We start from the raw sequence: 15,382 nt of genomic DNA, 5'->3' as shown, positions 1-15,382 counted from the left end.
TCGAGGAATCGGTGAGTCAAGGGATGACTCGGTGAGTTGGGTGCGAGTGGACTCAGAGTTGTGGGACTCGAAGAGTCTTGGGGTGACTCGGCGAGTTGGGTCGCTGATTGAAGGAAGTTCTGAGCATATGGACTCCGCGAGTCATCGGGTTGACTCGGCGAGTAGGGTCAGTCAGGGGTTGACTTTGACTTGTCCAAGGTTGACTAGTTGTCTTCCAGGTGTATTTTGGTAATTAAGGGTATTTATTGAGTTGTATGTTTTGATGTTCAGTGGAGGAGTTCGTGTCAGAGTTCGGAGCAGCGGGATCTTATCTTTTCAGCCGACAGTTTCGAGGAGAGTTATCCTCACTATATCAACAGGGTCTAAGGCACCAAGGCCAGCCCTTATTGGATTAAGATTCGGGTATGGTTATTATGTTATTGCTTGATGTGTCTGCATCCTGGTAGCTAGGATGGTACGTGCTAGGAGGCCTTGCTAAGGTCAGTTTCCCGATATACAGAGTGATGCTATGCTAGTGACCGGTTAGGTCGGTAACCTGGTTAAGGTAATGATATGCTATGTGATCTGCTTGCTCGGTTTGTTGACTATGACTGTTATATGAATGTATGTTTTGTGCACATGGTTGTTTGGACTGGAGACGGGTTGAGGCGGGTCCTGCTTTGTGCTGTAGGCCAAGATACCAAGGGCGGACCGGTTGTTCTGAAGGCCCAGGGAGCGGTCCGGATAGGTTGTAGGCCCCACGAGGGCGGACCAGACGTGCCGAGGCTCGGATAGTGGACCAGGCCGACTGAAGGCCCGATGCGGGCGGAGCAGTCACACTGTAGACTCAGAGAGTGGACCAGGTGGGTTGAAGGCCCGATGCGGGCGGACCAACCCCACTGTAGACTCGAAGGACATGACTAGACCTGGAGGATGGATCCGATGGACTAAAGGCCCAATATGGCGGACCAGTCACACAGTATACCCGATATGCATGGATGTTCTATGTTCTGTTATGTATGTATGTTTTATATGTCTTGGACCGGAAGGTCGCAGCCTGGTAGGGCGTATACGTGGTTGGTATTTTGGGGGTGTCTCACTAAGCTTTCGGGCTTACAGTTGTGGTTTAATGTTTTTCAGGTTCTTCAGGAGACCGAGGCAAGGCGAAGGCGCGATCATACCGCTCCTCATGATTTTGTAGCAATGTGATTCTAGGAATACTCTAATAATTTGTATTGAAAACCTTTTTGTAAACATTTTAAATGAAAATCGGGTTGTTTTGAAAATTTTAAATTTGGTTGTATTTTTCGGATGTTACATTATCACATATCAAGGCTTGGGGTTGCGAGGCTTTCGTAAGAAGATAGACTCACGACAAGCTCGAACCTCGTTGTGAGCATTATATTTTCATCGGCTACCCACATAAATCCTTTGGATATTTTTTCTATAGAGCTAGTGAGAACGTGGTCTTCGTAGAATGAAGGGGTGTCTTCCGTGAAAGACAACTCATATGCCAAGAGAATAGTGGGAGGCTAATTGACCTTGAAGAGCTTCAAGAGTTAAGCGATGAAGGAACCTATAACACTAGCACTCAACCTGAGGATGAGACTCCCATTGAACCAGTTGACGTGTCCTTACCTCTGAGACGTTCAAGTAGAGTTAGTGTTCCACCTGTGTTATATGGTTTCCATATAACAAGTGAAGGTGATACACTTACTAGTGATAGCACACTGGTAAATTTGGATGAACCTAACAACTACAAGGAAGCCATGGTGGGCGAAGAGTCTACAAAGTGGAAAGAGGCATTGGACAACAAGATTCATTCCATGTATGACAATCAAGTTTGGAACTTGGTTGACAATATACCGGGTTGCGAGTCAGTCGGGTGAAAATGGATCTTCAAGAAGAAGACCGAAATGGATGAGAAAGTACAAACATATGAGGCGTGATTGGCTATGAAGGGATTTACTCAAACTCCTAGAGTTAACTATTACGAGACCTTCTCACCAGTAGCAAAGATTAAAACTATAAGGGTTATGTTATCCATATCTGTGTTTCATGATTATGAAATATGGCAGATGGATGTTAAAACCACTTTCCTTAATGGGAAGTTGGTTGAAGACGTTTACATGAGTCAGCCAGAGAGTTTTGTAGATGAGAAGTACCCTAATGGAGTGTATAAGCTTGAGAAATCCATTTATGGACTAAAGCAAGCATCTTGCAGATTGAATCTTTGTTTCGATGAGAAAGCCAAAGAGTTTGGATTTTTCGAGAAGCGAGGATGAGTCATGTGTGTATGTCAAGGCTAGTGGGAGTATATTTAGCTTCTTGGTATTGTATGTGGATGACATACTACTCATAGGAAACGATGTCCCAACCTTACATGAGGTTAAGTCCTGGCTTGGGAAGTGTTTCGATGTGAAGGCCCTCAGTGAAGATGCTTACATTCTAGGGATAAGGATATTGAGAAATAGGAGTAAAGACTAATAGGACTTAGTGAAAGTATCTACTTAGACAAGGTGTTGAAATGTTTGAACATGGAGAATTCCAAGAAAGGAGAATTGCCTATCCAGAGCAATACCAAACTGAGTAAGACTCACAGTCCGAGTATCGATGCCGAAATAGCAGAAAATGAGTCGAGTACCATATGCTTCTACCGTTGGCTCGATCATGTATTCTATGACATGTACTCGCCCTGATGTGGATTTTGATTTGAGCATTGTTTGTCGATATCAAGGGAATCATGGTAGAACTCATTGGATAACAGTAAAGAACATTCTTAAGTAGCTGTGGAGGACTAAGGATTGGTTCTTTACCCTCGGTGGGAGTGATTACTTGAGAGTGACAGTGTATAGTGACGCCAACTTTCAGACTGAGAAAGATAATTTCTGCTCTCAGTCGGGCTGGGTATTTAACCTAAATGGAGGAGCAATGGCACGAAAAATTTCCAAACCGGAGACTATAGTTGATTCAACGTGCAAATCAGAGTACATAGCAGCAAACAAAGTGTCAAAGGAGGCAATACGGCTAAATAACTTCATCGGAGACCTTGGAGTTGTATCGGCTGTAAAGGAGCCTACGTATATTTTTTTGTGACAACGAGGGTGAGGTCGCCTTAACCAAGTAACCGAGGGATCATGGTAGATCCAAGCACATCGACATAAAATATCACTTCATAAGACATCGAGTAGAAGAGGGACTCCTCGTAGTGAAGAGGATATCGTCAGAGGATAACCCAGCAGATCCTCTTACGATGGGACTGAGTAGGGTTAAGCATTTGCAACATGCTAAGAGCATTGGCCTAAGAGATGATACTAGCTTTAGTGATTAGATAGGCAATAAGAAACTTGTAGTAAATAAATGTAATTGATATTTGATGATTAAATAATAAGGGTTTTGTTTGTAACTAAAGTTTATTGTCTTTTGTCAATTGGTTATTTTATGTTTCACTTTTTTGCTTGTTTTGACTTCCAGAATAATATGATTATTTGAACTATCCACAGTTGATCATACTTTGGAACTAATTTATGAAGTTAGACTGTCATGAATTGACTTGTAGATTGCCTATGGTGTTTAGACCTAGCAAAATTTTGCTACAATGTTCATGAGTGCTCCTGAAATAAGATTTGAGTATTGGATAAACTCAACGCTCACATGAATCACTTTATGGAATTTTTCACGAGTTATTGTGAGACGATAATATCGTATAGTCTTCAAACCAATATATATGAGTTGTTGATTACGAGTTGGTTGTGCATTGATAGTACGAAAACGCATCAGTAACTTGATGTTATAAAACGTGTTGTTGTGTATAATTTAACCAGTAATTAGTACAAGCATATAATTCGAACTTTATCTATTCCTTTTATCCTAAGAGGATTAAAAGCGATACCGTGGGCCCCTCAATGATTTTGTTTTGACTTATGTGTCGGCCCCGATCAAGACTCAATTGATATGTTCAATTAAGTTCTATGTCAAACAAATCAGAAACCGGGAAACAGACAGCTGGGCAATGAGTATGACTTTATTCCATGTCTTTGTCCACATGATATCTTGTAGAACAGATGATTATATGATCCCTTATCTAAAGGACGCGTCATTGACTAGATCAGAGTTCGATAGCGACTTTTGAGAGCTAAAATTGTTGATCGGATTTTGAAGTTGCATTAGCAGTTATAGTTATTAGACTTATCCAAGTGGGAGACTGCTGGATTAGGTGTCTAAGCCCATAACTATAATTGGTATGTACTTGACCCGATAGTAGCATGGTCCTTTTTGGTTGCCTTCACCGGAGCAATTTGATAGGATGGATTTTTGAGAAAGAGGTTATTTGTGATTTATTAATATATTATATGAATAATATATTAATTGAGAAATTATTTAATTTAATTGGTATTGATCAAAATTTAATTTGGAATTAACTTTGTGATCAAAAGAGACTGATTAAATTTATAGGGACTGATTTGGTAAATCAGTAATACTGATAGTTTGGGCTAATGATCCATGTTGATTAGGGATGGACTAAATCTATGTGAGGGTCCATGAAGATTTAGTCTAAATGGCCCATCATATGGATTATTGGAATACTTAAAGGCTTAAGTAAATTAGGGTTTTATGTAAGAAACCCTAAGGATTCCACACTATAAATTAAACCCCTAGCCTTCCCAAAATCAGCCAATTATTTCCAAGGTGAAACCCTAGCTGATTTTGGTGCTTCCTAACCTCTCTCTCATAAGCCTCCATTTGTTCTTGGTGTTTGTGACTTATCTGAGGTATCACATTTGAGGTACTAAGCTCTTGAAAGGCCAAGTTCTACAAGCTACGACAAAGAGATACTCATCTAACTTGTTTTATGTTGCAAATCTCAAAATTATATGCTAGTTAGGGTTTATGCTTTGGATAAATGAATATTACATGTATAACATGAGAAAACTTATACCCAAAGCATTAGGGTTGTATGTGCACCATGAAATTATTATAGTGTGTGACAACCCGAAACTTATTCCGTCATCTTTAACCTCCTTTCGTTAATAAGCCTCGTTTTATTTAACTGTCCGTTAACCTTTTGGAAGAGGTTAATTAAATAAGAACTTTTATAATGACTAGGTAAGGGTTGAAACAAGTTAGAAACACCCCAAAAATTTCCTTTGAAAAATTTTAGTTTCAACCAAGTCAAAATGCGACCACTAAATCGGGTGCGACCAAAAGCCCCGTTTAACGGCAGTATCGGGTAGATTTCCACTGAGCCGCAAGCCCAACCCCTATATAAGGGGGAGTAAACTCCATTTCCACCTTTTTCACTCTCTCTCTATACTCTCTCTCTCTCTACAAATTATTTTCGAGCCAAAAATCGTCCGTTTCGAGCCCCAAACTAGTAGGTAAACTATCCTAACTCGTTGTATAGCTTATCTAACATGCAAATTCGAGTTTAAAACATAAAATAGGGCCAATATTAGGTGTTTACGGCCCAAGAACACTCTTGGACCGTGAACACCATTTAATGGGGTTTTTACGCCCCAAAACCCCTCCAAATTGTCCCTAAGGCTTAGATATGACTTGTAGGCTTATGGAATCAGACTTAGAACACCTTGAACTAGCATTTTGGGGAGTAAACATGAGTTTACTGCCCAAGAATATGCTTGGGCCATAAACTCCCCTTCATGGGGAGTAAATTCATTCTCTAGTGTTAGAAATACCCTAAAACACCTCGTATGGCCTTGGAAAAATGTCTAGAAGCAAACCCATTGAAGTAAAGGCTTAAAAATTCAATAAAACCAAGGGGATAGGAGTTTACGGCCGTGAACTCCCATAGAATTGGTCCATGGGCCGTAAACTCCCATTAAGTGCCCAAATGGTGCCCTAAACTCCCCATTTGACTTAGAAAAATGCATAGGATTTTACTCTCTATCATTTAAGCCCTTAAAACACTCAAGGAATATGTCCATAGGAGCTTATGGCCGTAAACTCCCATTTGGTCCTTGTAGGTGCCTTAAATCCATTCATACACTTTGTATCTGGACCTAGCAAAATTCCACAATTGATATAAGGCCTTTAAGCATCCTAGAACACCCTCACCATGATTTTACGGATGTAAACTCATGGGGAGTTGTCCCAGGGCCGTGAACTCTATATATAGAGTTTACTCTTGGAGAGTAAGCTCCATTCTTAAGACATTCAAGCCCTTAGATGTTACCCGGGACACTCCAAACACTTAATCAAAGTGTTTTCCGCACCTTAGGATGCGTATACTTGTTTAAATTGGTATTATATATACTAATTGTATGTAAACATATGTTATCATATGTTAATAGGTCACTAAGTGTGTTCAAGTCTTTACTTGACACCGAGCACCCAACCGGCACCTTCGTCGGATCCACTTACATCAGGTGAGTTCATACCCCTGAATTGACCTTTTTAAATGTTTTTACATGTTTTATGGGGGGAATACAAGTTAAACATGCCAGTTATCATATCAATTACATGTGATTGATAACCCGCATGCACAAGGATTTACCACATTGTTAACTGTTTTACTGAGAATGACACTGTAATTGGTTTTCTAAAAACGTAGTTACTTGTTCAGCTTTTACTTATAATGTTTAATCAAAGTTTCATTTTAAACTTGTTTATGAAAGGTTTTCAAAGGATTTTTAAATATTTTCAAACTTATTTTACAAAGGAATACCAAGTCGTGATTTTCTTAATGTATAAAGGTTTTCCAAAGTTTTCGTCCATGTTTTTATACTCCTACTTGGTTAAGATACTACTGCTTCACTTCTGTTGAGTTAATACCTCCACTTCGTGATACACTTATACTTGAGAACGTCTCCACTTCGTGATACACTTATACTTGAGAACGTCTCCACTTCGTGATACACTTATACTTGAGAACGTCTCCACTTCGTGATACACTTATACTTGAGAATGTCTCCACTTCGTAATACACTTATACTTGAGAATGTCTCCACTTCGTGATATGATTATACTTGTTATCGCTTCTACTTCACTTATACTGGTTAACGCTCCTACTTCACGATACGCTTATACTTCACGATTCGCTTATACTTCACGATTCGATTACACTTCACGATTCGCTTATACTTCACGATTCGATTATACTTCACGATACGCTTCCACTTGTTAGACACTTAAACATAGTTAGATGTATGCTTGTGCTTGTATAGATAGGAAGGTTTGTTCGCCCTATTTCCTTTTCTTCGTTGAGATGTGGTCTGGTGGGATCGGATGTCCGTCTGAAGGTCGTTTAATCATTAGTTATATATTATGTATACAAGCATAGACATATAGGTTTACATTAGTCAGTCCAGTTGTGAGTCTCTATCATTAGTCCAGTATTTTACATCAGATCTCACTACACGAGATACATCTTCGGTACACGGCCTTCTCCGTTGTAAAGTTGGTAACCAGAGTCTCTTGTAGGGAGAGCAGACATTGTGTGTATAGATCTATACGGTATTGACACCCCCGCACCCTGACTGCTAGCTACAGTCCACAGCCTACCAAGCCAAGGGGTGACAAATGTCATATTGATACCGACGCTTGCAGGGCGTCAAGATTCTCTAGTGTCTATCAGTATGGTTACGAGTATCTCGGGGTTACCTTATAATTCATGGCTTTAAGGTAACGGGTTTTTACACAGTACTCACTGTATTGACTGTGTTCACTGTTTTAGACCTTACTAACTGTATCTTTCATTTGATACTGTGTAGGGTCTGTATCTACTGTTTTGGGCCTTACTAGCTGTATCTTTCATTTGATACTGTCTAGGGTCTGTCTCTATTTTTAGACCTTGTTAGCTGTATCTTACATTTGATACTGTCTTGGGTCTGTATACTCTGTTTTGGACCTTACTAGTTGTATCTTTAATTTGATACTGTCTAGGGTCTGTCTCTATTATTAAACCTTGTTAGTTGTATCTTTCATTTGATACTATCTAGGGTCTGTGTCTCCTTTTGTTAGACTGAGCCAGGCGCGTCGTTCGTTTGATACTCTCCTAGAGTCTATGATTCTTTTTGCCCTAGTCAGCAGTCTTTACTGTTGAGGCATATGTTATTTTTCCCTGATATTCTCCGACCTTCTTAAAAAGCAAACCCCGTATTTTGATAATGAAAGTGTTTAAGGGAAACTACTTTTACCACATACTCTGACCAGTCTTGGTAGAAGACTGCTTTTAAATTAGAAAATATAGGATTTTCTGGAAAGGACTCTATTTCACTGTATACTTGAAAACTACTGCTTGCACAAAGTTATTTGTATAAAATGACACTAACTACTTATGAACTCACCAGCATTTGTAAAAATGTTGATACTCGCTTTTTAAATAACTTGTATTCTCAGGTCAGCATTAGACAGGTACATTCCCGGAGCTTTTGATGAAGATAGCTTAGTACCAAGCTGCACTTAGACTATTACTTGTATTACTTTGATGTATTGAAATGTAAACCAATGTAAAAGTATTACTATTAATGCAATGATTGTTGTACTTTGATTACTATACTTCATATGTTGTGATACTTGACATGACGTCATCCATCCCAGAATGTTTCCGTCGTTCCGGTTTCGGGGTGTGACATAGTGCCCAAAACCCATCACCCATGGCTAAAGCATAACACTTTAACCTAAAAGAGAGATCTAAGCATCTGGCCATCAAGATAAGAACTTGATACCTCAAACTCCTTGCAAAATGGGTAGTGGTATTGGATCCAAGACTTCTTTCTCCAAGCGTAGAACTTCAAGATCTTCTAACTCCTTCACAATGCACAAAATGAACACCAAACTTTCTTCCACGGCTCAAATGCTTGACGATGGAGGCTACTACTCGATTTAGGGTTTTGATAACAATGGAGGCTGAAAAGGAGGCCAAACAAAGGAACTTAGTGCCTTTAAATAAGTTGTAACACCCTAAAAATTAGGGTTTCCTTCCCAGCCACCAACACAGCGAGTTGAGACACCTCAACACGCCATGTTGGTTCATTTAATCCTCGCGATTCTTTCACCCTAAACACACCGTGTTGGTTCCTCCAACACACCAAGTTCAGCTCGAATCAGGCTTATTCCCAACAATTACTTCTTAAAATATCCAATTGTGGATAGGAAGTGATTCTAACAAAAAATTTATTTTTATACATAACAATTTATGTTTTATAGAGTTGTACAAAGTAACATTTTAAAACACAATTTTTAATGTATGAAAACAAATTATTATACATGTACAAATAAACTCCAATTACAAATAAATGTGTTCTTATTGTTTTGAGAAAACACTTCTAATAATAGTAATGGAGCACATTAACTCAATGTATTCTTTTGATACACCACATTATAAAGAATACTAATATCCAACTTTAGGTTTGTGAGATAAAAAAAGTTTAGCCAAAAGTATTCTTTGATGATTGGTACATTTTTTTTTTTTTTTTTGCCATCCACAACAAATTATGTTTTATATAGTTGTACAATACAATCATATAAAACATAAATTGTTATGTATGACTAAAAAGTGTTATATACTACCCTTTACAGTTTACAATACACTGATTAGCGGGTCCTATAATTTTTTTATTTGTTTTCTTCTATAACACTTCGATAAAACATGCATGTTATTTAACAAATGAAAGAAATGACTTATAATTTTTTTTCTATTCATAAACTATCCAAGTTATAAAAATGATCCCTATGCGCTTTATTGACAAAGCAAACTTATTTCCTTTAAATTTTTTGCACAATTTACAAATATGTAATGCATGCACTTCAAGTTTAATCCCTCAACTTTGTATAACTCATGAGTTGCAATTCCTCTATTTTGTAAAATAATATTTTACATCTTTTTATATGTTAAAATATTACTTTGACCCCTCGAATATTATAAAATGTCATTTTTGCCACCTTCATTTTCTACACTTTCAACTTTATCTCACTTAATATATATAATTTGATTTTCTTTAAAACTTTCATTCGTCAACTTTAAAAAAACCTATTTTTTTTTTCTTTTTTTGTATGTGTCAATATAAATTAAAGGTAGTCAATGTTTGAACGTATTCAAATTTAGGTTTGTCTATAATTAGACTTATTATTTTTTTTTTATGTTTTTATGTTTAATTTTATATACGCTTCCTATGTATACATTGTGTCATATATAATATGTTTTTTTATTATTTGAACTTTCATTTATTAATTAAAATATATACGGTTCATATGTATGGGTTCCTCAAATGCATTGTTGCCGCCGCAACGAGTGACCGGACAAATTATCTTATATGTACGATGATGCAACAAAGTGTGATATGTTATACTAGTTTAATCAATTCTGACTCATATTAGACAACAAAAACATATAAAACTATTTGGCAAAGTACACACTCAATTCCTAGTTAATTATTGAGTAAATTACACAAATGGTTCCTATGGTTTGGGGTAATTTTCACGTTTGATCCCTAACTTTTTTTTTTAACTCAGAAAGTCCCTATTGTTTTTTTTTTTGTTATGCGCTTGGTCTCTACTGTTTCTTTTTTGTTACGCGCTTGGTTCTTGTCTTACCTAAAAAGACTATTATTTAAATAAGGAAAAATAATGGGATAGTTAAAGTAAGGTAAAAACGGTGGAGTTGGGGGTGTTTTTATTTAAATAAATTAAAATATTAATGGAAAATGGCTTTTTTAGGTTAGAGAGAGACCAAGCATGTAACAAAAACAAATAGTATAGACCTTCCGAGTTAAAAAATAAGTTAGAGACCAAACGTGCAAATTACCTAAACTATAGGGACCATTCGTGTAATTTACTCTTAATTATTATGTTTTAATATTGAAAGTGGTATTTGCTTCGGTATATGAAAAGAATACATACATGGAATAAGACTAATGGAGCACATTAATTATGTATTCTTTTGATATGATACTTTGTTTCATTAAGTCAATGTAGTGTTTTCATAAAACTACAATAGCTTTGCAAGATTAAATGACAACTACTACCTGAAGCAGTAATGAAAACGAGATTTGGTCCAATTTATGATGCTCACCATGTCTTTAATACCGATAGTACAATTTTTTTTAATGGGAAGAGTGTATCCAACCGAGTTACTTTTAGTTTTGTAACATATTTAAGTCATTGTTAACATATTAAAAAAAAAAAAAGGTATGTTTACTTTATTAATACGAAATGCTTATCCTTTCTAAACATTGATAATTGTAAAAACGGATAAAAGCCTTTGTACTACAATATGACCAAAATACTCTCGCTTTACATTTGTTGCTCTTAAACCGGAAGAAAATATTTCGAATATACACAATAAAACTCCTCACCCTTTATTTCTTAAAAAACTTGAACCCATACAATTGTCATTGCCCGTTAAAAAAAAATAATAAATAAACAAAAAAAGCAATTTTCTTTATAAAACAAATAATAAAAGAACTTTTATAAAGAAATAAAATTCTATCAATTACACCAAAAGAAATATATAAATCAAATAAATCTCATACAGAAAATGATTTCGTAAGCAATAATTAGATAATTTATGAATCACTTAACCAAATTCGATTTACAAGTTAGACAAATTATTCACAGACATAAGATGATAGAAGAAGAAATGAAACATAAGATTGATAGAATAAATACAATTTCAAATGAAATAGAAAATTAGAAATAATGAAAAAAAAAATAACGTCAGAAAATAAAAGAAAATAATAATGCAGAATCATCATCACAAATTTTGAAAATATTAAAAGTAAGATTAAGAGAGAAAATTAGTAGATGCCACATATCATTGTTTTATAGGAATAGGAAGATAAATAGAAATAAATATTAGCAGGATATTTAATTTCTTAAAAAAAAATTAATGTATAACCAGGAAAAAATGAATAATTTCAAATAAATTTAATTAATTTATGAAAAAATGAATAATTTCAAATAAATTTAATTAATTTCTAAAATGTTTTCAATGAAACTAGTAAAGTTGAAAGTATTACAAATGTTGAAGAACAAAAAAAATTATCAATGATTAAAAAAATGATTTTTGTTGGTTTAATGTTGTTAACAAATTATTAACCAAATCCTAAAGTGTAATGATAATTAAAAATATGCAAAATCATTTTTTTTTATCGCTTATTTCTTTTAATGCGGTATCAGATGTTGCATTTCCTCTTTAAAGTTGATTAAGAAGTAATACAAGAATATGTTAAATTTGCCTTTAAAACAAAAAAATTATACTATATGTGTAGAAAAGAAAACGTGTTTTAATGATGGGAAATGCTAATGCTCCATAAATTTTGATTAATATAAAAGATGTAAAAATATGATATAAGTAATATAATAAATATTTTTGCCATTGTAAATATGACTAAACATTTTTTACGGGTATTGAAGATTGTCCGAAACAAAAAAATTGAACCTAAAACCCGACTAACCGTAATAATTTTCAAGTTACTAAAATTTGTTATTTTGACTTTTTTTTTCAGTTTTATTAGCTGAGCCAATAAAAATACTGATTTTTCGGTTTTGTTACTGTTCCAATTTTTTAGGACGGATGTTTAATCAAAAAAATTTATATAACATTTTTTTGGGAAATAGGAAATGTTTATTAAGAAAAAAGAGAGGAAAGAGCCCTACCTAAGCAACTAGGAAGGGATAAAATAATAAAATAATAATAACTCAGCAATTTCAATTAAGAATTGTGTCTTAAAAGTTAAAAATTTATTAACAATTGTCTCTTAAAAGTTAAAACACAGTCGAAGTGAATACGTAATAGGCTATACATAATATCAATTAGTTTGTTACTTTTTAACAAAATAAACGAATATTATGTTAATTTTTTGTATACTATCGCTTTTAAGTTTTATATTTACAAAAGATCTTAAAAGAGTATCATTATTTCTAAAATTACTTTGAAAGTTAATTAATTTTGAAATACATTTTAAAATTAGTAACGGTTAATTGGTTAACCAAAAAACCAAACTGAAAAACCGGTTAACGTGTATTTTCAGTTTAGGTTTAGATTTAGATTTAAGATATTAGTAAACTTTTTGGTTTTGATTAACCATCCGATTTCAGTTCAATTAACTGATTATTTTGTGGCTTTTCATTCGTTGTTCTTCAAGGTAGCAAGAAATAATTAGAATAAAACAATAAATCTTTTCTCTTTATTATTCAGAAGCTTTTTTCCTCGTTTTCACTAACACGAACTTGCTGTGTAAATTGGTGGAACACGACAAGTAAAAGTAAGGGGCCGAAACCAAAAGTCTAAGAAAATCCAAACATATATATTTATTATTGTCAATTATAATAAAAGATATTAGTCTATTAATCAACTATGGAACTTATTAAGGTATAACAAGAACTCCTTTGCTTTAGATTATTTTTATTAACAAGAAAATCTGTATAATTCTAGAATAAGAATTAGATGGGAATAAAATGGTGATTTAAACATAAAATATTATACTATATCACGAAAAGCATTTATTTGACAACACATTGCATTGGCAAAAAGCAAAAGCTGACAAAACCTAAAAGGCTATAAGTTCTGTCATTTACAACACATTTAATCGAACAAGCAAAGACTTTGATCTACTTTCTATGGGTTTATAAAAGTTTTATTTGAAGTTGATTATTTGGCTTTATCTATTAGAATTTAGAAGAGTTTATTTATTTATTTATTTGATATTTTTATATAGTCCTGATTTCTCGAATATCAATTAAATTTTGATATCAAATGTTTTAATACCCCAGTAACTTACCTTTTTCTCAATTTTGAAATAGTGTTAATACGTTCTTTTTTGGTTAAACATAATCCACACCCCATTTCAAACACATCATCAAGAATCAAACTCGTCAAGATTTTTAAGAAGTTATTGGAAAAAATGAATAATTTAAAGCATTATTATCAACAATTATTTTGTTGATTCAATGTGCTTTTAAAAAATTCTCAACGATATACTACATGGCATGTTCCACCATATTTTTTGTCATCGATTGTTTTGATCTATAACTATTATGACGAATTTTTTTCCCATCGATTGTTTCAATCTATAAATTTACCATACGAATTAGAATATAAGGTAGGAGACGCCTTATTAAAATTGCACCATATAATTATAATAACTTTATTTATTTGGTACAAAAAGCAACCAGCTTAAACACTATTACGTCTCCAACATTCAAACTCTTCCACCATGCATGATGTATGCCACCACCTTTTCTACTTCAATCTTCATGGCACAATATAACCTAAAACAAACACAAATAAAAAACAAGTCTCAATAAATGAACATGTTAATTAATGGTATCTTGAAAACTATTGGTGGAAAATCTTACTTCCACACTGGGATCCATGGGCGAGTGGTTTTCCACAAGCTTCAGCAATGAATGCAGCCTTCTCCATGCTGATAACACTCTCAACTTCAACTGTGATATGGTTGCAAACGCATGACAAATCTACGTTCTTCACAACACCACAACAACCACCAGATGGTTGAATCTTTGGGCCAGATTTTTGTACATATCTAGCACATTGCTCCATGAGCCCTTGCACATCACCTTGGCATTGAGCTGCGACAGAGTTATTGTTACCGAAGATTGTAGCTAATGAACAAACGACAATAGCAAAATACACAAAATGGGAAGTGGATGTTGCCATTGGAGGGTGGTATTATGAGAGGAATGAAATGGTTTATGCTTGTAAGAGTTATTAATGGTGTTTTGTGAGGTTGAGAAATGGTGCATTTATAAGGGTTTGAGAGGGTAAAATGGTAAAAACATGTTGGGGTTCTTGTGTTACATGTTACATGCACCATCGTTTATTCATTTTGCATGTGAAGTGGTGGATTATGGTTTAGTTGTGTTTTGTTTCGTGCATGACTTTCTTTTAGTAATCATAGCTTTTCTATGCGGTGCATTTTTGATACGTTATCTTGTTGTTTCAGTTATTCAATACGACGTTTTAATTAATTGATATAATCTTATTAAATTGATTTCGATATTTAAAATATATCTCAATCTAATCTAAACTAAAATATAATCCCAACCAATCAAATTACATTATCGTTTCCATCAAAATATAAATATCAAACCGACGTGATTTAATGAAAGTTACTACTGAAGTGTTTTTATCTAATTTATTCATTGTGGTTGGAATTTGTAAACACATCAACTACTTTTTTATGAAACTATGAAGTTTCGATTTTCGAAATCATTCTATCTTTTGAATCTATTAAACAATTTTTACCTATGTATTTATAAACAATTTCCAATTTGTAATATAGAGCTTCAGTATCATCAAAGTTTTTTTCCATATCATTTCTTCATTTTTATGAAAAACATTATGTTTGATAGTAATTATGAAAACAAAATCATAAATCTTACAAAATATAATCATATTATGTTTGATGTATAATTGACT

The 15,382-nt window shown here is 34.2% G+C and overlaps 1 protein-coding gene across 1 annotated transcript; it reads right to left on the bottom strand.

Moving 5' to 3' along the window:
- Nucleotides 1–14,054: 14,054 nt before the first annotated feature.
- Nucleotides 14,055–14,694, bottom strand: LOC145000395 (uncharacterized). Its single transcript, XM_078959619.1, has 2 exons — nucleotides 14,299–14,694; nucleotides 14,055–14,211 (listed from the first exon to the last, which is right to left on the bottom strand). The coding sequence occupies exons 1-2, from the start codon at nucleotides 14,618–14,620 to the stop codon at nucleotides 14,195–14,197; spliced, it is 339 nt and encodes a 112-aa protein (XP_078815745.1). The 5' UTR covers nucleotides 14,621–14,694; the 3' UTR covers nucleotides 14,055–14,194.
- Nucleotides 14,695–15,382: the final 688 nt, after the last annotated feature.

Source organism: Lactuca saligna, chromosome 1 (assembly GCF_052625555.1).
Source record: "Lactuca saligna cultivar CGN05327 chromosome 1, ASM5262555v1, whole genome shotgun sequence".
NCBI classification, from domain to species: Eukaryota; Viridiplantae; Streptophyta; class Magnoliopsida; order Asterales; family Asteraceae; genus Lactuca; species Lactuca saligna.
The sequence above is the reverse complement of the archived record's forward strand: the minus strand, read 5'-3'. Positions and strand labels throughout refer to the sequence as shown.